The sequence below is a fragment of the Pseudopipra pipra genome, chromosome W, assembly GCF_036250125.1.
Source record: "Pseudopipra pipra isolate bDixPip1 chromosome W, bDixPip1.hap1, whole genome shotgun sequence".
NCBI classification, from domain to species: Eukaryota; Metazoa; Chordata; class Aves; order Passeriformes; family Pipridae; genus Pseudopipra; species Pseudopipra pipra.
Genome location: NC_087580.1, coordinates 12707311 through 12728646, shown reverse-complemented (window position 1 = coordinate 12728646; position 21336 = coordinate 12707311). Strand labels below are relative to the sequence as shown.

At 53.9% G+C, this 21336-nt stretch overlaps 3 protein-coding genes and 3 long non-coding RNA genes across 7 annotated transcripts in view; 4 read left to right on the top strand and 2 right to left on the bottom strand.

Annotated features, from left to right (window-relative positions):
* Positions 1-21336, bottom strand: part of LOC135406163 (uncharacterized) — a 396593-nt gene that overhangs the window by 39802 nt on the left and 335455 nt on the right. The gene's annotated exons all lie outside the window — the stretch shown is intronic.
* Positions 1-21336, bottom strand: part of LOC135406295 (zinc finger protein 135-like) — a 107811-nt gene that overhangs the window by 3255 nt on the left and 83220 nt on the right. The gene's annotated exons all lie outside the window — the stretch shown is intronic.
* Positions 2323-3847, top strand: LOC135406298 (hydrocephalus-inducing protein-like). Its single transcript, XM_064640716.1, has 4 exons — positions 2323-2484; positions 2908-3101; positions 3282-3464; positions 3703-3847. Exons 2-4 carry the CDS (start codon positions 3055-3057, stop codon positions 3845-3847), a joined length of 375 nt encoding a protein of 124 aa, XP_064496786.1. The 5' UTR covers positions 2323-2484; positions 2908-3054.
* LOC135406143 (uncharacterized) lies at positions 5758-7225 on the top strand. Its single transcript, XR_010426162.1, has 3 exons — positions 5758-5872; positions 6505-6604; positions 7132-7225. It is a non-coding gene; the product is annotated as an uncharacterized LOC135406143 (long non-coding RNA).
* LOC135406012 (hydrocephalus-inducing protein homolog) lies at positions 7244-14312 on the top strand. The gene is made up of 10 exons (XM_064640529.1): positions 7244-7364; positions 8131-8326; positions 8818-8926; positions 9521-9766; positions 10081-10226; positions 10568-10789; positions 11935-12095; positions 12279-12391; positions 12979-13261; positions 14091-14312. The coding sequence occupies exons 1-10, from the start codon at positions 7258-7260 to the stop codon at positions 14251-14253; spliced, it is 1746 nt and encodes a 581-aa protein (XP_064496599.1). The 5' UTR covers positions 7244-7257; the 3' UTR covers positions 14254-14312.
* Positions 17342-18548, top strand: LOC135406219 (uncharacterized). The gene is made up of 2 exons (XR_010426236.1): positions 17342-17922; positions 18111-18548. It is a non-coding gene; the product is annotated as an uncharacterized LOC135406219 (long non-coding RNA).

Sequence of the window (21336 nt, the reverse complement as noted above, 5' to 3'; positions counted from 1 at the left end):
CTGCGCGACCCGCCATTACCCCTCCTGCCACAGCGCCCCCTGCCGGCCCGGCGGACCGACCCCAGGGAAAGGGGATCTTAATGCCCCCTCGAACCCCAGAGACCCCCAACACTCAGCACACAGAGACCTCACAGGGAAGGGGTCCCGGGGTCCCCTAAAGCCCAGCAGTGGGGTTCAGGGGATCTCCCAGCCCTCAGGGGAGAGGTCCTGGGGGTGCCCCCAAAAGTGCGGGGGGGTGATGGACCACGTCCGGGTAAGGGGATCCCTGTGCCCCCAGTATATCCCAGTGACCCTCAGTACGGCCCAGTAACCCCCTCAGTGACCAGCCAGTGTGTCCCTGTGACCTCCCACTGCCCCCCAGTATGGCCCAGTGATCCTGCAGTGAGCATCCAGTAACCCCCGGTATGGCCCAGTAACCTGCCAGTGTCCCCCCGTGTGTCCTGGTAATGCCCCAGTAACCTCCCAGTCCCTCCCAGTGCCCCCTGCTTCCCCCCAGTGTGTCCCAGTATCCCCCAGTAATCCCCCAGTGCCCTGCAAAGCCCCCCAACTGTCCCCAAGGTGTCCCCAGACGCCCTTGGCCTTTCTGTGAGTGTGAGGGGGAGAGGGGATGTTTTTGTGCTCAGAGGGTCCATGGGGGGCTCCTGGGGTGAGATGGAGGGTTGGGGACATCAGGGATGGAGTTTGGGGACAGTGGGGAGGAGTTTGGGGACAGTGGAATTGGGGTTGTCAAGGGGGGAATTGGGGCCATGGGGAGGCCCTGGGGAAAATGGAGACAGCGGGGGGGTCTTGGGGTGTTAAGGAGGGAACTGGGGACACAAAGAGGGTCTTGGGGACACCAGGGGGGTCTCAGGACTCACCTACTGGTGGTACTGCCCATCCTCTCCGCCCCCCCGGCCCATTTAACCCCCTCAAATGTCCCCCAACCCCCCTTTTCCATTTAATCCTCTCCCCCTACAGATCCATTTGACCCCCCAATGCCCTCAAGACTTTTTAACTCCCCCAAATGCACCCAAAGCCCCCCAAAACCCCCAAATTCCCATCCAACACCCCAAGATCCCCCCAAATCTCCCCCAGCTCCCCCCTCAAATCCCTTCCAACCCCCCCAAGAGGGATCGCCCGACACCCTGGGACAGGAACACAGTGGGCTGTACTGGGGGCACTGGGCTGTACTGGGAGGGCACTGGGGGGTCCTCAGGTGTCCTATGACAACATGGCCCAGCTCCAGGAGAGATCTGGGGAGCAGTGAGGAGCTACTGGTCTGTCCTGGTCTGTACTGGTCTGTCCTGGTTTGTTCCCCCAATCCCCAAAGCCCCTCCCCAGTTCCCCCAGGACCCTCCTGCACCCCAAAGCCCCCCAGGCCCCCCCAGGCCCCTGACTTGGTCCTGCTGCCCCTTGAGCATCTGCAGCTCCTGCAGAACCAGGCATTTCATCAGCAAATGTGCAGCTGACACCAAGCTGGGGGTGTGTTGATGTGCTGGAAGGCAGGAGGGCTCTGCAGAGGGACCTGGCCAAGCTGGATCCATGGGCAGAACAGGATCAGACATATTCTGTCATCCTGGGACAGGGTTCAGGGTATCATGAACCAAGTGCCAGACAAGTCCCAGTCTTCCCCTAAACACAAAGATGAGAAGAAGAGCAGTAAGTCTCCGGAGAAGCCAGAGAAGAAGCCTCTGGAAAAACATGGCAGCCACAAGAGTCTTCAGCGGGAAGGGGAAGTTGCAGAAGGCTCAGTCGGAAGCCAGGATGCCGGAGTGCCCTGCTTGGACTTCCACGTCACGCGTCGTGAAAAGGTGTTTAGGAGGATCCTGAAGAGCAAGAAGCTGACACAACCAAAGCAGGTAAAAGCCTGCAAGGCTCAGATGCTGAACTTGCCGTGGTCTGGGGCCCTGGAACAGTGTGCCCCCCAGGTGTTAAGAACACAGATCCTTGTCAAGGCCACTGATGATGTTCCACAATAGCTCCGCAGTATCTCTGTGGATGGGGAGGTTCTCAGCCTCCCTCAGATGTGTGGAAAGTGGGAGTGCTCTGTGTCCAAGCATCCCATCTGTTCAGAGAGTTTCTCAGTCTGGAAATCATTAAAAATGGTCCCAGGGCAGGGCAGCTCCCAGGCATTGTTCTCTTCAGCTGAGTCACTTGGGAGAGGTTTCTCTCTTGGTCCCACTGTAGGTCCTGCCTCTGCTCTGGAGCCTGCTGACCCACTGTGAATAAAAAAGCATTTGTACTCTGTATAAATCAAAAACTCCACTGCCAAAAGCTCAGGGCCTTTACGGAAGGAGTGTGAGGATGAAGGTGACAGGAGTATAAACAGGCTTTTCTCTTTGGTTTTAGATCCTGCACTCTCTGGGACTGGGACCTCCCATTCCCCCTGGCTCTCTTTTCTCTGTGGTCCCCTACCCAGAGGAGGACAGAGTCCCCACAGCAACAGAAGACCTCAGACACTTCATCCTTGTTGAACCTGAGGGTGCTGCTGCAGAAGATGATGTGGTGGGTATTCCTTTTGTGCCTTCAGTGAGGGTGCCAGGGCAGGGGACAGGTTGGATGGAAAAGGGTCACCGTGGAGGGGCAGTGAAGATGTGATGGGGCCCCATGTCTGCAGGCATCCTTTCCACCAGGGATGAGAGAAAAGAGACGGCTCTGCTGGAGGCACAGAGCAGTTCTGTAAGACAACAGGAAAAAAATGGCTTAAACCCATCAACCCAAGGGTCCTTGGTGGGGAGAGAGTCCTGGGTAAGGAGGGGTGTCCGAGGCAAGACAAAGGCCAATAAGGAAGACCAAGTCCATGGGCACTGGTGATTATTTATTCTCTCTCCTGTTGGCTAACAAATCCCCCATTCTGCTTTCCAGGAGGGGGGTGTCTCAGGGCAGGTCTCACCTCTCTCTCCCTTTTCTCTCTCCCCTTATGCCAAGGCCCCAGAGGCAGAGGCACAGGACCACTTGAAGGAGGGGAAAGCCACGAGCAGACACAAGTCTAGCAAGGAAAAGCCAAACTCCCCCCAGAGCCCGAAAAGTCTCCAGGATCACTCCCCAGAAACACCCCGAAGTTCACCTGAGCCAATGAAAAGCCAACTGCAGAGTGACTCAACCCTCGAGAGACCTGCCAGGTGAGCTGCAGGGGAGGAGGTGATCCCTGTGCTTCACGCTCATCTTGCCAAACAAGGTCCATCGTCCTCAGCTCCGCAGCGACCCTCTGCCAGTGCGTCCATGGGATGGCGAGTGCACAGCCCTCCTCCTTGTCTCGTTTGCCCCTTAGCAATGTCTGAAGCTTCCCTTTTAACTGCCAGGCTGAGAAGGTTCCGCTGGATCGTTCCTGCCCACGGCGAGGTGGAACTGAAGATCCGCTTCAGCCCCACAGTGCCAGGGCAGTTTGACCAGCTGAGGAACTTTGAGATCCTGGGCTCAAAGCGCCTGTACCAGTTGCCCTGCAGTGCCACTGCCCTGTACCCCAGCATCAGCCAGAACCCACGGTAAGGCTGGGCCACAGGAGCATCCCACACTGCACCCCCGACCTGGGAGCCAGGGCTGCCCCTTGTGACCTTCTGGCTGGGGCAGATGGTGCTGCCTGAGTCACCCAGCATCCCTTCCTCTGCTGGGAGCTGGGAGGCTGAACTGGTACCTCAGCCACCGAGAAGGGTGATGGCTTTCTGACTAGATTTCCTGCTTGCAGCATCTCAGAGCTCCTCATTCCCCATTGTCTCTGCCCAGGCTGGTGTTTCCTCGCTGGAGGAAGAGCAAGGAGAAGGAGGACATCATCTCCAAGGAATATGTCATGAGCATGAAGCAGTTCCACTTTGGACCGCTGCTTTGTGGCAAGTCAGGAGAGTGGTATGTGCTCCCTGCTCCCAAGTGAGCATCCCTGTGTGCTGCCTGTACAGACTGAGATGTCGGGAGGGGATCTCCAGGGCCTTGTGCTCTCCTGGACACACTTGCAGACACACTGTCCCAGTGGCACAATGCAGGGCAGTCCCGGGCAGAGACCTGGCAGACACATGGGCTTGAGGGAGCACAGATGTGTGAGTGTGAGCAGATAACAGGCAAATGAGCCTTGGAGGAGCTGCTTTGCCAGCCTGGTGGGTGCCCTGGTGTCCAGAGCCACCAGAGCTGCTGCTGCCAGCCCGAAGGTGACTTGGGGCAACCTGTGTCCCCTCCACATCTCAGCTCCACCCCTTAGGAAATGAACTTTATGGTGCTTTTTCAAGTGCTTTGAGCTCGACAGGTAGACAAACAAGCAAGTATTCTCTAGATGGTTTTGTAAACCTTTCATTAATCTCTAATAGTAGTGAGATTTTGTGATTTGACCTGCCAATATGTGTGAGTCAGAGGGGAACTTACAGCAGGAATTGCGTTTTCCTGAGATTCCATTGCATCCACAGTGCTGGAAAAAGTCTACCTAAAAATGTTGTCATTGTAGCTGTTGGCATATTTCTGTTTTTAATGTCACTCTTCTTTTTATTTTTTTAATAATATTTGAAGTTAAGTTCTTGTCTCCATGGGAGCTCTGGAAGGCCAGGCTGATGGATGGTCTGGGATTTCTGTTTGCCTCTTTGGCCCTTTCACTCCAAATTCAATTGCACACCTCAGGGAAGGGTCATTTGTTATCTTTCACATTCCCCTTGGGAACTGATGCTTTTGATTTCTTTCCCTCAGACTTTTGAGCTAACCCACAGTAGTCTGACGACTTTTCTAAAAGAGATAAGCGAAACTCTTTTGCAAACATCTTTTCCAAAGCCTTTCTCTATCTCTGCAGGGAAGGCACCCCAAGAAAGAAGGGGAAAGAACCCTTGTGCCTGGTGTATTGTTGTTTTTCCAGGCACTTCTGAATTTAAATTGTGTGAAACACTTATGAAATGGCCTGTGCATCGTCACGCTTCTGGGGTGCAGGCACCAGGTATAGGGGCAGCATCAAAGCCAGGCAAGGATGAGCACACAGACCGTGCCTCGTGCCCCTGACAGGGATCCTTTTTCTTCCCCTGCTTGTTAGACCATGGTCTTCCAGTGCCACCTCCTGCTGCCAGCACACAGTGCTTTCCTCAGTGTGTGGTGAGGGCAACAGTCTCCTCTGCAGCCTTTTCCCCTTCTCTGGACAGGTACAAGGCACAGAACTGCCCCGGCAACAGTGAAAAGTTAACCATCCTCAACGACTCCCCCATGGAGGCAGAGGTGCATTTCTCCTTTGAGAACGACAGCAAAGGAGAGACGTTCCTTTTGGACCCTCCCAGCATGAGGCTGCAGCCCAAAGAGAAGAAGGTAGGAGGTGAGCAGGTAGGGCAGGCACCGCAGAAGTGCCGTTCCTCCTGCTCACAGAGGGCTCTTTGTATTTCTGTTTGTGGGGACGGGTTCAGAAGCTGAGTGTTTGGGCGTACCCGACTTCTGCTGGCCTCCTGGAAGACAGTCTCGTCTGCTGGATCAAGGACAACCCAGAGCCAGTGGTCTTCCAACTGTGCTGCGAAGGGGTGCAAGTGAAGCTGAGGGTCAGCCCCCAGGAGCTGCATTTCAACAAGATACTTCTGCACAGGTCAGTCATCCCACGGCTGAGGGCACTCCAAGGCTCGTGACAAAGAGAAGAGGTTTGACTCTGGTTCCAGAGGCTCAGATGGAGCTGCTCTGAGCCGCATTCAGTGGCCAGGCTGGTGTGACCACCCAGCACTGACGCTGAGTGTCTTCCTGTCTCTGCAGGACTGACACCCAGACCCTGGTCCTAAGAAACGACAGCCCACTGCCCATGGCATGGCATCTCAGTGGACTGGACGACCGTGGAGATGAGTTCTCTGCATCGCAAGGCAGGGGCATCGTTGGGCCCCGCACAGACTTTGAGGTGAAGCTGGATTTCAAGGCCGAGAAGATTGGCATCACAAATAAGATGATCCAACTAGAGGTGAGAGGGACTTGGTCCTTCCTGGCAGAACAGGGCAGAGCAAGCAGCCGTGTGCTCTTATAGACAGAGTCAGGGAGAGCTGCACCTGACAGACACGGGGGTGCTGTGGCCCCAACTTCTGCCTCTGTGCTGGGTTGGCCGGGTGCCCAGGCTCTGCATCCGGAGCCTGTAGCACAGCCACCTTGCTGCTGTGCAGGCTTGAAGGCTGTTGTTTGGTTGTACAGACCAGCATCCCCTCTGCACCCTTTCTGGGATTTTGCTCCCTGTGGTTTAGAGGCTGCATTTCAGCAAACATGCGAGGTGATTGACGAGGAGGGCGCTAATTGTCAATGCCACCTGCTCTGGGACACCTCGCATTTCTTGTGGTGGTGTTTACAGCCCTGGCCCTCTCAAGGGTGCTTTAGCAGCACCATTCCCTGCTGTGGGAGTGCAGAATTGGGCTGATAAGGTTCTTTACTGCAGCGGAATCCTGCCGGGGCAGCCTGTGAGATGAACAGGTTAAGAAAACTTGGGAGTCCCCAAACACTTGTCAAGCCAGGGAGGCCGTGGGGGAAGCAGCTGGCAGAGACAAGGACTTAGAGGCTGTCTTCCAAAAGAATGGTCTAAGCAGTGTTTGTTTCTTGCTGCCTCAGGTTTCAGATACAGAAAACATCCTGGGCATTGTTCAGGCTGAAACCATCAAAGTCTCTGTGGAGGTCTACGATGTTAATCTGAGCATCAACATGCCTGAAGGTCAGTGGATGCCTCCCAGACAACACAGTCCAGATGCATTTTACTACCTTGGCAGGTGGGCAACCAAAGCCCTTGGGAGGGGATGGCATAGCAGGCAAGGGTGGCACAGATCCATAAAGCACAGACCTTGCAAGCTGCGTGAAGTAAAGCACTGTCAGGGCACCAACAGCCTTGAGTCTCTCGTCTGAACTTGGAAATGTGCAGCTTCACGTGCAGATTGCATTTGGTGCTTTGAAACAACAGTCATCTGAACAGGCAGTTGGCTCAGCAGAGCACATAAAGTAGCTGGATTTGTGCTTGGAAGCAAGGAAATGGAAACCAAGCTCCTTGGCTTCTACCCTGCAGATACTGGAGTGAGAAGAGAAAGGGCAGCCAAGTAGCTAGAGAACACTTCTGAGAAGGGGCACTTGCTGAAGAGGGTTTTGTGCCATCCAAGAACTCCAACTGTGTAGCTTGTGACTGGGTGTGCTCTGCAGCAGCTCACAAATATTCACCACTTCTTACCTTGCTCTGTGGGTTTTCTGCAGGTCCAGATGGCAGCTTGGAATTTGGAACCATTAATGTCCTGGATAATAAGAAGCAAGTCCTGAGTCTGCAGAACAAAGGCTTATATGACATTGAGTACAGGTGAGTTCAAGCTGGATCCTGTCGAGATGAGCATTCCTGGCTTATCCCACGCCTTTGCTACAGTGACCTTCACTCCAGAACAAAAGGAGGACTACCAGTGCACTTTCACAGCTTCCCTTGTTAGCCCAAAAAGGTAGTGACCCCGTGAAGTACTGGGGGGACCGTTCTGGTAGCTGCCTCTCCTCTTCGTGCCTCTAATGCTTTCAATACCCTTAGGCAGAGTACCTGGCATGAGATGATCTAGGGGGCATTAAGCATTAGGCAGAGCAGAGCAGGAAAATGAGGAGGAGACTTCAGGCTGTGTGAGGGACTCTGAAGAGAGGGCCTCAGGTAGCCAGCTGGATGCTACTGACAAGTGCAACAGCTGAGCTGGGGCTTTCCAAGGACAAAGGCTCAGATGAAGCAGTTTCTGTGCCAGCAAGTCAAGATTTCCTCCTTATTTGTGTAAAAGGAAGTGATCCTGTGTGGTTTCCAGGCATACATTAAGCTATTTTTATATCAGGGGAGTGACTGGAGCTCTTACCAAAGAGAAGCCCAGTTCCTCTCCCTGGCACCTGTGTACTGGGGCTCTGACCTGCCCTTCCCCAAGCCTTTAGTGGCTGAATTGGAACAGGGAAGTCAGCTTTCTGCCCTAACAAGCAATTCCTTCTTTAGGATCCTTGGAAATAATCTTTACTGACGGTGCTGTTGATTTGTTTTTCCCTTCTTGCTTTCGTACTGTTCTCATGGTGTGCTTTTGCTTGTTGCATATGTCTCCTATCACTGCAGCCAGAGGATTTGCCTCATCTCATCTGGTGCCTCGTTATTTATCTGCTGTATGGCATGATTCAAATGAGGGAAATTATTTAGAACTGTTATTCTAGAAGGCTCTGGCTGAAATGGTTTCTGTGCCTCTCCAGCAGGTCTGTGAAGATGAAACCCCAAGAGCTGACCTTCACTGTCAGTGGAGAGGGGCACGTGCCTCAGGTGACAGTCGAGTGCCCGGGCCTTCAGAGTAAGAGAGGAACCCCTGTGCTGCGCTTCAGGAGGCTCCTGCTGGGGGATTCACAGACACTCCCCCTGGTCCTTCGTAACAATGGCATCATACCCACAAAGGTAAGGACCTGTTCAGGGAATGCTCTGGGCTGGGAACAAGTGCTTGTCCTGTGGAGGAAAGGTCCCAAAAACTGTGATTTTCTGTCCAGTCTTTCCTTGTCAGTTGAACACAAGACAAGAAAGGTGGTGGGGTGTTTTTCCCCCATCTCCCAGCTCACATTTTGTTCTCATGTGGGTGTGGGTGACGTCCCAGTTCCATGAGATTGCATTTTGATACTGGTTGACTCCATTTTAATTAAACTTCGTTGTGGTTCTGTTACATTCTGCTCGTGACTGACTGTCCTGTTTGGCTCTATGGCAGTTCTATCCATATGCTTCTGAACAACCTTTTTTCCCTGTGTGACTTCACGTAACCTTTGTGCTGGGCGCTGTGTTTGAGGTGGGGAGGTGGTCTGGGTTCCCCGTGCTGGACCAGCGGCCGTACGGGCTCAACCCCCGTGCCAGCCTCTACTTACACCAATGTCATTGTGCTCCGTGTTCCCTTTTCTCAGTTTACAGTTCATATCATGGATGACCAGGGAGTTTTCTTCCTGAAAAGCACGCAGTCCGCACTCCGTGCCTTCCACACTGCAGACATGGAAAAGGACTCCACTGGAAAAGGTAAATTCATTAACTGTGCAGCGTGATCATTCACAGAGGGTAAAGGTGTGCCCTGTTCTTGGCTTGTCTAAGCAGCAGCCACATGTTGGACATAGTTTCTTTCCTTGGTCTCTCTGTCCCCCAAGCTTTTCTTGTGGACTCCTTGCAGGGTTTCCTCCTAGCAAGTTGTAGGAAGTTTTTCTGTTCTTCGAGACACGGTGGGTTGAGCTGTGGGGGACTATCACCACCTCAGTGGACTGGCTGAGGTCTTTGCTACGTGTGGGAAGGTACCAGCCTGAAGGGAGGCAGCCCTTGAGCACAAAAGCCAGCCAGCAGAAGCCAAAACCGCTCCTTGGCTCAGCCTTCTGTATGGCAGGAGCTGGCTGGAAGCAGGTGGAATGAGGGCTGGGCGTTAACCTGAGGTTAAGCCGCTTAAGTGGTGATATGTGTGATGGTGGCATAGTCTTGTGAACACAGGAAGAGGGTCTGGAACCACTGGTGGGAGAACCTGTGCTTAGAAGCAACTGATTCCAACCTCTTATTCCTCGTATACCCCAGGGAAATATTTCCTCTGTACAGCTCTATCACTTAACTCTGATTCCCATTGCCGTGCAGCCAAGAAGCCTTACCTGCTCCTGGAACACGGGCAATCAGCAGAGTTTGACGTGTTTTTCAAACCCACCCTGGCCCAACGTCTGAAAGGGAAGATCCGTGTGCCAGTGTCAGGCAACAGTGAGATCGACATAGAGCTGGTGGGTGAAGGCCACAATGATGACTTCACCCTTGATAACCTCCCTGGACTAGCAGAAGACAGCCAGGAGAGCAATGCTGAGGGCAATCTGGAGGACGACATCATTGAGGGTAAGAGAGGAGAGGCTGCCAAGGTAGAGCGAGGAAGAGGAAAATGTCTGATCATGCGTGTCCTCTCTCTAGCCAGGGCTGGGCTGTCACCCACTGGACTTGGGGGCCTGTGAGCTTGCCAGCCGTGCACACAGAGCAGTGTGTGCTGTGCTGCTTGTCGCTGGGCACAGGCACAGCCACGGGCTTGGGGACCTCCCAGAGGGAGGGAGGGAGGCTTGGAGGAAGGAAGAGCTGAACATACACGTGTCTCTTAAAGTGAGGGGGGTGGATGGACCTCACTGCATGCTGAGGTCTCTTGCTCTTCTTCTTCACAGCTGTCAGAGCGAATCACATAAAGTTTGGGGAGTGTGCAGTCGGGGAGCTCTACGACAAGACCTTCACAGTCACCAACCGCAGCAAGGAGGAGGTGATGCGGTTTGAGTGGCTGCTGGCAGATGCCCCGTTCCAGTTCTCCCCCAAGGTGAGCTGGGACAGCCCTGCCTTTCTCAGTGGCTCAGGCCCTTTCCTGGTGTTCCTGGGAGCTGGCAGGGAGTCACCACATACCAGTGAGAGCCCGTTCCAGTGCCATGCAGGAGATGCAATCCCTGTCTTTGCTGGGGCAGGGCTGTCAGCCCAGCAGAAAAGGCTCCGCGTTCTGGGAGGTGGCACCTTCTGTTCATATTTTGCTCTGTCAAATCTCACATAAATCCTTACTGAGGTGCTGATTCCAAGCACAGCTGCTCGCCATATCAGTCTCTTTTGCTGTCAGTGCTGCCCTTGCCAGTGATTCCAGTTTGGTCTTGACTCTCTGGTTCTCCCTAGGTGGGACACCTCCAGCCTGGCTGTGCCAAGAATATCAGAGTGACCTTGAAATCCAAGGTCCCGGTCACCATCAAAAGGCACTCTGTGAACTGTAAGGTGGCCAAGATCAAATACCAGCTGCCACCAGAGGAGGTTTGCGACTGGGATGACAGAATGTGCACTGAGAAGTGGGAGGATACCACCGAGAGACTCCCAGGAGCCCGCTGGCCTTTGAAGCGGAGGGTAAGAAGCACAGCAGCAAAAGCTCACCGAGCTGCTGCAAAAGGACCTGCCGACAGCAGCAGAGCACCAGCACTGCTGGCAGAGCAGCTCCTGCCTCCCCTGGGCATTGGCTCCAGCTGGGAGGTTCACCAGCAGTGCCTTTTGGGGAGAGGCGGATGCGCAGTGAGCGGGTGGGCTCACACCACAGGGGGAAGCCTTTGGGCAAGAGACCTTTATCCACACGCAAACTGCCGGTCTGTGCCACGAGCCGAGTGTTGCAGCCCGTGTTGAGTGGGAGGTCACGTTTGATTTTATCCCATTTGACAGTCTCTTCATCTGATTTGGTGCCTTGTCACCCACAAGGAGTTAATTCCACTGCATTCTGTCTCTTGTTCCGAAGGGGAGAGCAGCACAAGTGCTCTTGTGCATACACCAGTGAGCTCTGAGCTCTGCCTACACCGACACCAGAGATTTTGGTTGTGGCCTCTGTATTGTGGGGGATATCTCATTATGGAGCAGCCCAGGCCCTGTGTGATAGTACGCAGGAGTCTGGAGAAGCATCATCTCCAGAAAGTCTTGCTTTTTCTGTCATTATTGCCAAACACACTTATCTTGGTGAAGGTTCTTTCTGAGTTTCTGAATCATTGTGAGTCCTGTAAACCCAACTTCCCCATCAGGGCATCAGCAGTTGGAGACTTTCCCAGTGAGATCATTCACATCCCAAAATGCCCACAGCCAGCTCCCACCCCACATGTACCATCTGGAGAGCACTTTCTCCTAAGACAAGAAGGAAAAAGTTCTTTCTAGGACTAGTCAGTCTTGGGCTTCTCCATCCACAGGGCTCCAGCAGGGGAACTTAATCCTAATGTCGAGACCTGCTGGATTTATAGGGGACCAGGGAAAAGGTCAGAGGCTCTCCAGGGTTGAAGCACAGGGACTGACAGCTGACCATAGTCCCCAGGGGTGTATTAATAGCCGTGGTGGTGACTGCTTTGATCAGTGGGTAGAAACCAATGCTGTAGTACACCAGTCCAATTTTGTCATCTTTCCAGGCAAAGAAACCTGAATGTCCTTTCTATGCGGCCAAGTTTGGAGGCCCAAAGGTTTCCCTGCTCAGCCTGGCTTTCTGGGCTCTGCTCAGTGATTCTTCCCTCCTCTGCCTGCAGGTGGTCAAGGCAGTCCCGGAACCACCTCACACCATCGTGGAGAGGAGCAGCCACGAGGTCGAGCTTTTCCTCAGTGCTCAGGTTGACTACGCCGAGTTCAAACTGGACACGGTCGAGGTTCAACTGAAGCAGACTGAGCTCTTCCAGACAGAGATAAGCACGTGAGTGCTGGGCACCGTGTTGGCCCTTTTCTCCTAAACTTGCAGACTTTGAAATACTTTGTTTGGGCCACCCAGGGCAGCAATTCTGAACGTGGCAGAGTTGCCTGGGGAAGGTGGTACCAGGAGCCCACCAGACAGTGTTACTTTAGTACTTGCTTTTTATTCCTCCTCCTTGTTTTTCAGTTTCCGGATGTCCAATACAGGGAATGTAGCCCTGAAATACTGCTGGGTGGAGAATCTGGAGGAGGAAATACCATCAAAGAGTTCTGGGAGGCCGTTCTCGTCCACTCAGACACGTAAGTGTTTGGCTCTGGGTGGTGCCTGGGCCATTTCAGTTGGTAGCTGAGGGCCTGGGGAGAAGACCCTGCCACTTCACCCCAAAATATTAATTGTTTTTTCATCCCTGTCCACTTCCCAGCTGCAGCTGGAGAGTTTTCTCCTTCCCCCCTGTCTGCCTTTTAGCCCCTCCTGTTCTTGCTCTGCCACTTGTGCTCTGCACAGGAGCTGAGCTGGGCTCCAGGGACAGCCATGTGCTGGGTCAGGACTGGGAAGGGGGGCATCAGGGCACCTCTTTGGGAAGTCTCTGAGACTGGGAAAAACCAGGGTGGAACAAGTGAGCTGCCCTGCAGCCGCTGTCTGGATGCAGTTCCCCACTCCAGGGCAAATGCAAAGTCACTGTCTAAAACCAAGCCTCCTGCCCCGGCACAGGAGTGTGTGCTGCAGGCAGAGACCCTGCTCCCAGCTGCTCTGTCTCCTGCTGAAAGTACTTGGCCAGAGGCACTCCAAGTGCATCCCAGCGCTCTTCTATCCACCTGCAGCAGGAGGCAGAGTTGTTGGGAACAAAGGATTTTGTCTTTGAAAGATGTCTTCTTTCCTCCTGCAGGTGATTTCTTGTCCTCTACTGCTGAGGATCTCTGGGAAAGGAATCGTGCAAGGCTGGTGCAGCAGGCATTGCCGCTCGAGTCAACTCAGCCCCAGCCAACTCAGCCCCAGCCAAGTCTGCACCTTAGCTCCTCCCTGGAATTCTCTCCAACTCCCGTCAAGTACCCACCACTGTTCTCCATCGAGCCCCACTGCGGTACCATCCCTTCTGGCCAGAATCAGATTTTCCATGTGAAATTCTTCCCGACGCGTGTGGGGGAATTTAAGGCCGAAATGCTGTGCAGGTAGGAAATGTCCATGTGCTTTCCAATCCATGCTCCTGGTGGGTATCACAGGACGGGCCATTGGGTGCACCCTCCCTGCTCAAGCAGGGTCATCCCAGAGCACATGGCACAGGATTGTGTCCAGAGGGTTCTGGAATACCTGCAGTGAGGGAGACTCCACACCCTCTCTGGACAACCTGTCACCTGCACAGGAAAGAAGTTCTTCCCCATGTTCAGGTGGAAGGTGTTTTGCATCAGGTTCTGCCCATTGCCTCTTGTCCTGTTGATGGGCAGCACCAAGCAGAGCCTGCTCCATCCTCTGACACCCTCCCTTCAGTCCCTCTGACTGGGGTGGGTGAGCGTGCAGCCCTGGCGACAGCCAGCCCCAGAGAGGCAGCAGGAACACACAGCATACAGGAGCACAGAGAGATGATCATCTGGCCAAGGCTAGATGTCTGTGGAGATGTCTGTGGATCTGTGTGGAGACAATGGGAAAAGACACTGTATGAAACACTAAGCTCCTGCAGGGCTGCAAAATCTAGAATGGGAGATCCAGAACGGCTGTCAAGGGGCCAGCCAGTCCCTAGCTATGCTTCCTTATGGGGCAAGCACAACCTCCTTCTCCACCTGGAACCCCGTGTGCTGCAGTTGGTCCCCAGGCCCATAACTGGTTGTGATTCTGCCCTTCCACCTCTGCTGCCTCCATGGCAGGCAGTGCAGTTCTGTTTCATTTGCTGCTCGCTGCTTGCCTGGAGAGAGGATGTGACACTGTGTGCTCTGTGAGGAGACAGGCGAGCGGCTGGCTGGCTGGAAATGTTCATCTGGCTAATACCAGTCCCTTTCTTCCTAGACTTCTTAATCTGAAGCCATCTCAGGAGAGCCCACGGGTGTTTGTGATGGGGAAAGGCTGTTTGCCAAAGGCTGATCTGAAACGCTCTACATCACTGCAAAAAGGTGAAACCCAGAGCAGCAAACCCAAGAAGAAGGTGCAGCAGTCAGCAAAACCAGAGTGACACCATTTGTGTCATGGCTTCTCCTGCTCGTGGTTTCCCAGCCTTCAGCAGAGACCTCCCCAGCTACTCTTCAAGCCCCAACACCCACCTCTACCTCATCTGTGTGCTACCTAATAAACTGTGTCTCAACGCACAAGTTTTCTCACTGTTACTCTTCCAGTTCTCTCCCACCTCCCTGGGAGGGGAGTGAGCAGGTGTCCGTGTGGTGCTTGGTTGGGAGCTGGGGCTCAGCCATCTCCAGGAAAGCAGCTGTGATCAGACATCACCCCCATTGCTCCACAGCCTGCTCTGCTCTCTTAGGAATTCCCATTCCTCGGCCTTTGTGTCATGGGTGGGGTAGTGAAGTGTCCCTTTGGTCACACCAGGAACTCTGCACGACTAATGTGGGAGCAGCACTGACTGTACCAAGAACTCCAGTTGCTTGGCTAAAGGCTGGGGTGAGCATCTGCAGCTGCTGCAGAAGCAGGCATTCCATCAGCAAATGTGCAGCTGACACCAAGCTGGGGGTGTGCTGATGTGCTGGAAGGCAGGAGGGCTCTGCAGAGGGACCTGGCCAAGCTGGATCCATGGGCTGATTGCAAGGGGATGAGGGTCAAGCAGGCCAAGGGCCGGGTCCTGCCCTTTGGCCACAAGAAGCCCCGTCAGCCCCCCGGGCTGGGGCCAGAGTGGCTGGAGAGCAGGCAGGCAGAAAGGGAGCTGGGAGTGGGGATGGACAGGAAGCTGAAGAGGAGGCAGAGTGTGGCCAGGTGGCCAAGAGGGCCAATGGATGGTGGCCTGGCTGAGGAAGAGTGTGGCAGCAGGAGCAGGGAAGGGATTGTTGGGCTGGACTGAGCGCTGGTGAGGCCACCCCTGGAGTGCTGTGTCCAGCTCTGGGCCCCTGAGTTGAGGAAGGCCCTGGAGGGGCTGGAGCAGGAGCAGAGAATAGCAGCGAGGCTGGGGAAGGGAGTGGAGCACAAGTGGTGTGAGGAGAGGCTGAGGGAGCTGGGGGTGTTGAGGCTGGAGAAGAGGAGGCTCAGGGGAGACCTCCTGACTCTCTGCAAGTCCCTGCCAGGAGGGTGTAGCCAGGTGGGGGTGGGGCTGTTCTGCCAGGAAGCAGCAGTAGGACAAGAGGGCTGGGTCTGGAGCTGTGCCAGGGGAGGTTTAGGTTGGATATTAGGAAGGAATTTTTTCGGGAGAGAGTAATCAGGCCTTGGAATGGGCTGGGCAGGGAGGAGGTGGAGTCCCTGTCCCTGGAGGTGTTGAAGGTGAGAGTGGATGTGGCATCAGTGCCATGGTCTGGGAAGCACGGCGGGGTTGGATCCAGGGTGGGACTCAATGATCTCGGAGGTCTTTTCCAACCCAGCTGATTCTGTGATTCTCTGATTGCCATTCCTATGTCAGCACATGCTTGAGGCTCTATCCCCAGGGTGATGGAGATGTCTGTCCATATCTATCTCCAAGGTTAGTCTGTAAATGTGTGGTGTTAGAAAAGCAGGCCAAGTTCTGGGATGGTTGTAGAAGGAGAAGGAAGCCCAGAGGCCAGTGCAAGCAGGCAGCCCTCAGCTTGCACATCATGTCCCCTCCCTGCAGGTTCCTGTCCTTGAGAGGAGGCCCAGAGATGACACTGAGAATAAGTGCAAGGCAGAGGTGCTGCTGAGGAAGGAGAGCCCCGTGGTGGGGAAGAGACAAAGCTGGGAGTGCCCATCCCCGAGCAGGTGCTGTGTCCATCCCCTCTGTGCCAGGTGAGCTGGGGCTTTGCTGCAGAGCTGCGGGCGCTGATTTGAGCAGCTCCAAGTGCTGAGATGGTGGGCACCCAGGAACACCAACTGTGCCTGGCCACGGAGCCTGCAAGGAGGAGCAGAGACAGCCCTGGCAGTGTGGGGGGCCAGGTTGTCCCTGTGCCTTCCCCTGCAGGCCCTGGCTGTCCCTGCTGGGCCCCTGTCCATCCCCATCAGGTCCCTGCCCGTCCCCCCGGGCTGAGCTCCCCCCAGGAAGTGCCGTGGAGCTGAAGCTGCTGCCATCCCCCCCCTGCAGCCGCTGCCCCAGCCAAGGGAGCAGCAAAGGCAGGGCCAGGAGCAGAGGCAGCAGCAGGGGAGCCCTGGGGGGGCCAGAAAGCTCTTGTGTGGGTCAGGAAAGAGGCGCTGGGCACGAGGCCGGGGCTGTGCTGAGCAGGCCCAGCCCTCACATCCCCCCAGCCAACGCCGGCTGCCCGGGGGGCACGGGAGGGACCCCCAGCCCGTGTGCCCCACACTGAGCTGGCAGAGAGAGAGCCAAGGGACAGGGCCACGGGCAGGGCCACGGGGGAGGGACAGGCAGGGCCATTGCAGGGCCACGGTGAGGGCACAGCCTGTGGCAGCAGAGCTGCCCAGGGCCGGGGGCAGCCGGGGCTGTTGGGACCAGCCAGTGCTGGGGCCGAGCAGAGCACGAGGCCTCTTGCAGAGCCCTGGAGCAGCCTCCCACTTGACAGCCCTGCCCTGGTGGGATGACACTGTCCCCTCCCTACAGAACACTCCCCCTGAAATCTTTGGGGGGGCCTTTTGTGTCTATTCCTGGTTCCTGATTCCTGCTGGGGACCTGAGGGAGCCTCTGCAATCCCCTCCGTGGGGCACAATCTCCTCTCCAGAGCTTGACTCAGTGCAGACTTTGCCGGGGAATCTGTGCTGGCAGCCCGAGTATGTCCTGACCCCCCATGCTCCCCCCAGAATATTTGGGATGAGTTCCCCCTTCCCAGGCACGCACAGGATGGGGGGGCAGTTGTTTTCCTGCTTTTCCTGTTCCTACTCAGCCCTGGGTGGCTCCTGGGGTTGGACAGGAGGTGTTTTCTGAGGGTGCCGGGCTGGGTTGGGGGCAGAGCCCCAGCGGTGGGTGGGGGATGCGGGTCCCCCCCATGGTGGGGGTTGGTGTTGCTGGGTCAGGCCCCGCCGGCTCCATTGTCAGCCCAGTGCCGGCGGGGGGGACACAGTGGGTTTGGGGCCCCTCCAGGATGTGGAGCCCGGGAGCTGCCAAGTGTGGAGGGCGGAGCGGGGCTATGCCAGAGCTGGGGGACCCCCGGCAGCCTGGAGGGGGGAGCACGGAGAGGGAGGAACCCCGAGACCCCCGGGAGCCTGAAACGGGGGGCATGGAGAAGGGGAAGCCTGGACAGTGGGGACCCCTGGGATCCCCGGGACAATGAAGTGGAAAACCTGGAGAGAGGGAATATCCGGGAATGTGGCACCCTGAAGGCGAGAGTCAGAGGAGAAGGGACCCTTGAGACCCAACACTCCCAAGTATCCCTAAGTGGGACCCCAAGCATCCCAGACAGGGGAGACTCTCTGAACCCCAGAGGGGAGAGACCAGAGAGGGGGAATTTCTGGGAGAGATTTTTTGGGCTAATCTTCATATTTTAGAGTATATTTTAGCTGAATCCCAACTTTTTGCAGTTTGTGGGGACAAGGGTTTTCTTGCTATTTCTGAGGTTTTTTCCTGAATCACTGTGGTTTGGGTTTTTCTGGGCTGAATCTTGGTGTTTTGGAGGTTTTTGTGGTCACGGGATGCCCGATGAGTTCTAGAGATGGACTTGGGCAGGAGGAACCCCCAAGCCAACGCGCTCAGCCCTTGTTTCCCCCCATCAGGATTTGTCCTTCCCAAAGCTTGGGTGGATGGAGGAGGAGGCTGCGAGGAAGAGGAAGATGCCTTGGGCCCCCCAGGCAGGTGAGGAGGAAGTCAGTGGCCCTTTGGGCGGGTGTTGTGCTGGCTCTGTCAGCCGAGCATGGCCCCGGCTGCAGGACAACCCCGCTGGCGCCGCCGTCCTGCCGGGGCCGGAGTTGGGGGGATGTCCTTGGCCTTCTCTGTGGGCCGGAGGCAAATCCCCTCCCTGTCCTTCTTGCTTCCTGCCCCAGACCCCGAGCTGAGGACGGAGAGCCCGGAGGACAAATCCCCCCTTGAGACCCTGGTGGGAGAGGCCGTTTTGAAGGGCTCCCCGGCGCAGGAAGGCAGCGGGGAGGAAAAGGGCCGGAGATCCCCCCGCAGGAGGGGCTCCAAAGCCAGTCCCCTTTCCCAGGGGCAGGTTCTTCCAACAGAACCTTTCTGGAGGTGTGTGGAGATTCCTGCCATGGCTGGGGACCCCCCAAGGTCACTCCTGGAGGTTGAGAGCAGAGATCTCCCCACCAGCGTTGGTCTGGGGGAGTTCCATCCACCTCTAATTAAGAATTATTGCTTTTGTTTCAGCTTTAGTAGAATTGCATCAATAATTACTTTAGTGTAGAGCACTGTCCTATCTTATCCTGTACTCCTGGTAGTTTTAGTGTTTCTATTGTGCAGTAAATAATTCTGATGAAAATCTGTGGCCTGATCATTTGTAACCCTAAATAATTCATTTCTATCAAGAGATCTGATTTGCCATCATTAAAACCTGGGGGACTAAAGTGGTTCAGTCACACCTCTGTAATTCCTCTAAACTGAAAGTGTTGGCATGATCCAATGGTGAGATTGGATCTAGCAGCCCCCAGCACCCCACAGGAAGTTGGGAGCTCAGGGGAGCCACCCCCCTTTCCCAGTCCCCCTGTGCCCCAAGATCCCCATGTGTAGCAGGGGTCCTTGTATAACAAGGAATGAAAGACGCTCCTCGTGCGGTGGTGTGGTCAAAGAGAACTTTATTCAAAATTCCCACTCTTAAATCCCTGTATACCATGTGACTTCTTCAGCCAATAGAGTTATATGTGACTGCGCATGTCCCCTCGGGCCCCTCGCCCTGGCACATCCCCTGTGCATCCAGACATGCCTCCCACACATCCCCTCTCTCGAATATTTAAAAGAAGTCACAAAAAACAGTGCAAAAAACAGTGCAAACAACCAGAACATTGTAAACTACCAAGCTTCGCAGCGACCCAGCGCATTGCTTCGCTTAGCTTCTTAACTCTAACATAAACCTTTTAAAACCTTATATTCCTATAGGGTAGTGCAACTTGGATAACTATTTTATTAACTTGGGGCCTTTAGCCCAACTGTGTGTAAACTATAACCTTTATTAATCTGAGGGGTTTTTTTATAACTGGGGATTTCAAACTTTATTCAAGAAACAGGGTAAGCATATCAAAACTCAATTCTTTCAAAGTGACCTTGTGGTGTAGGTAATGTGGTTTTGTGAGGTATTCTGTGTTTTTATGTTTTCCAGTCACACAATTCTCTTATTCATTCACTCAACTCACACACGACGGCCGTCATCATTCACACACAAACATACACACACCAATATTTGCAGTTTGCTTGTCACCACATTGGTCATTAACATAAACTGAAACATAACATAATTGTTTTTAAACTCCTGAGTTATCTGGTTCCTGCAGCTGTGATTGTGTATCCAAATAGGGCTTTACACACCTGGAGGGGATCCACTTCAGTTCTTTTCCTGTTGCCACACAAGCGTAACCTCTCCCCCAAGTCATAAGATCTAAAGGTCCTGTCCACTGTCCCGAAATCAAATCTTTTACCATGACTAGCGGCCTGGGAGAGGCAAACGCCTGAGATTTGTGCTGCTTCTCATATCTGCTTCTTTCAGTACTGTCACAATTTAAAAAATTGATAACATATGTGGCTTTCCACAAACGTTCTTGCGGACTACATAGCTTCTCCCCCCTCTTTGTTTTATTAGCATCTCTTTCAGTGTGCGGTGTGCCCTTTCTACAATTGCTTGTCCCGTAGGTGAGTGTGGAATTCCTGTAATATGTGAAATTCCCCATTGTGATAGGAAGTTCCTTACCTTTTCAGAGACGTATGCTGGTCCATTATCACTTTTAATTTGTTTTGGAGTGCCAAGGGTAGCAAAACAGTTTAGCCAGTGTCTTATTACATCCTTGGCTTTCTCACCTGTGTGTGCTGTAGCAGTGATGTACTGTGAATGTGTGTCTACAGTTACATGTACGTATTTCAAGGGGCCAAATTCTGGGATGTGTGTAATATCTGATTGCCATATTTCATTGGATACTAACCCTCTGGGGTTAACACCTTCCTGAGATGGCATAGGGGTGATTTTTTGACAGTCTGGACAAGACAATATGATATCTCGGGCCTGATTGATAGTAATTTTGAATTGTCTCTTTAGAGAGCGTGCATTCTGGTGAAAAAATGAATGGGACAATTTTGCTTGCTCAAGGGTCCTCGGTACTGTGTTGAACATTGCTGCTTTGTCAGCTTCCCGGTTCCCTTCAGCTATTGGTCCTGGCATGTCAGTGTGAGACCTGATGTGCATTATATAGAAATCAAACCTTCTGTGATTGACAAGGAACCAAATAGAACGCATTTCAAACAACAAATGAGGGTTTCATCCCGAAGAAATGAACATTCTAGACGTGAAACTAACCCTGCAGCATAACAAGAATCAGTGACAATATTAACAGGTTGTTCAGAAAACTTTTCCAAGGCGATACGAATAGCAGCCAGTTCCAGAACCTGCACAGAGCATTGGTTCATGGTCTGTACTTTTTCTTCCCATTGTCCTGTATCAGGATTCACCCAAGTCACTGCAGCTTTCTGTGATCGTCCAGATGCATCTGTAAAAACTGTGAGGCCTTTTACTGGCTCACTTCTGCATCTAGTCGTGGTTCTTAAAGGCAAATTACCGATTTCTGCCCAAAGTTTGTGCTTAGGGAGATTAACTGAAATGTTACCATCAAAACCTGCTAAGGCAGCTTGGAACTCGGCGTCCTCAGCCAGCATCCAAGCTAAATTGTCCTTCGTGGCTGGAATGTAGATGACCGCTGGATCCCTTCCATCCAGTTCCTGTAATCGAGCTCTGCCTTTAATAACAAGCTTAGCAAACATTTCATTAATTGTCCATACAGTTTTATGTGGAGTGTGGGGCAGAAATAGCCATTCTAGAACCAGCAGTGGGTCCTTTTCAGTCTGGTCCCACTGAAACAAGACTGCAAATGGCTGGTACCTGCTGGGAACTAAGGCCAGGCAGATTTGCAGTTCAGGATCTCTCCTTCTGCTCTGCCTAGATTCTATTGCCTTGGCACAAATGTCCAACGCCTGTTTTGCCTCTGCTGTCAGAGACCTGTTAGACGTCAGATCAGAGTCCCCCTTTAGTAACACAAAGAGAGGGTGTAGCTCCTCTGTGGTTAAGCC

Coding starts and splice junctions, on each gene's coding strand:
- LOC135406298 (XM_064640716.1), top strand. CDS start 3,055: ATGAAAAGCCAACTGCAGAGTGACTCAACCCTCGAGAGACCTGCCAG. Junction 3,102..3,281: donor ACCCTCGAGAGACCTGCCAG/GTGAGCTGCAGG, acceptor TTTAACTGCCAG/GCTGAGAAGGTTCCGCTGGA. Junction 3,465..3,702: donor AGCATCAGCCAGAACCCACG/GTAAGGCTGGGC, acceptor GTCTCTGCCCAG/GCTGGTGTTTCCTCGCTGGA.
- LOC135406012 (XM_064640529.1), top strand. CDS start 7,258: ATGAGCATTCCTGGCTTATCCCACGCCTTTGCTACAGTGACCTTCACT. Junction 9,767..10,080: donor GGAGGACGACATCATTGAGG/GTAAGAGAGGAG, acceptor TCTTCTTCACAG/CTGTCAGAGCGAATCACATA. Junction 10,227..10,567: donor CGTTCCAGTTCTCCCCCAAG/GTGAGCTGGGAC, acceptor GGTTCTCCCTAG/GTGGGACACCTCCAGCCTGG.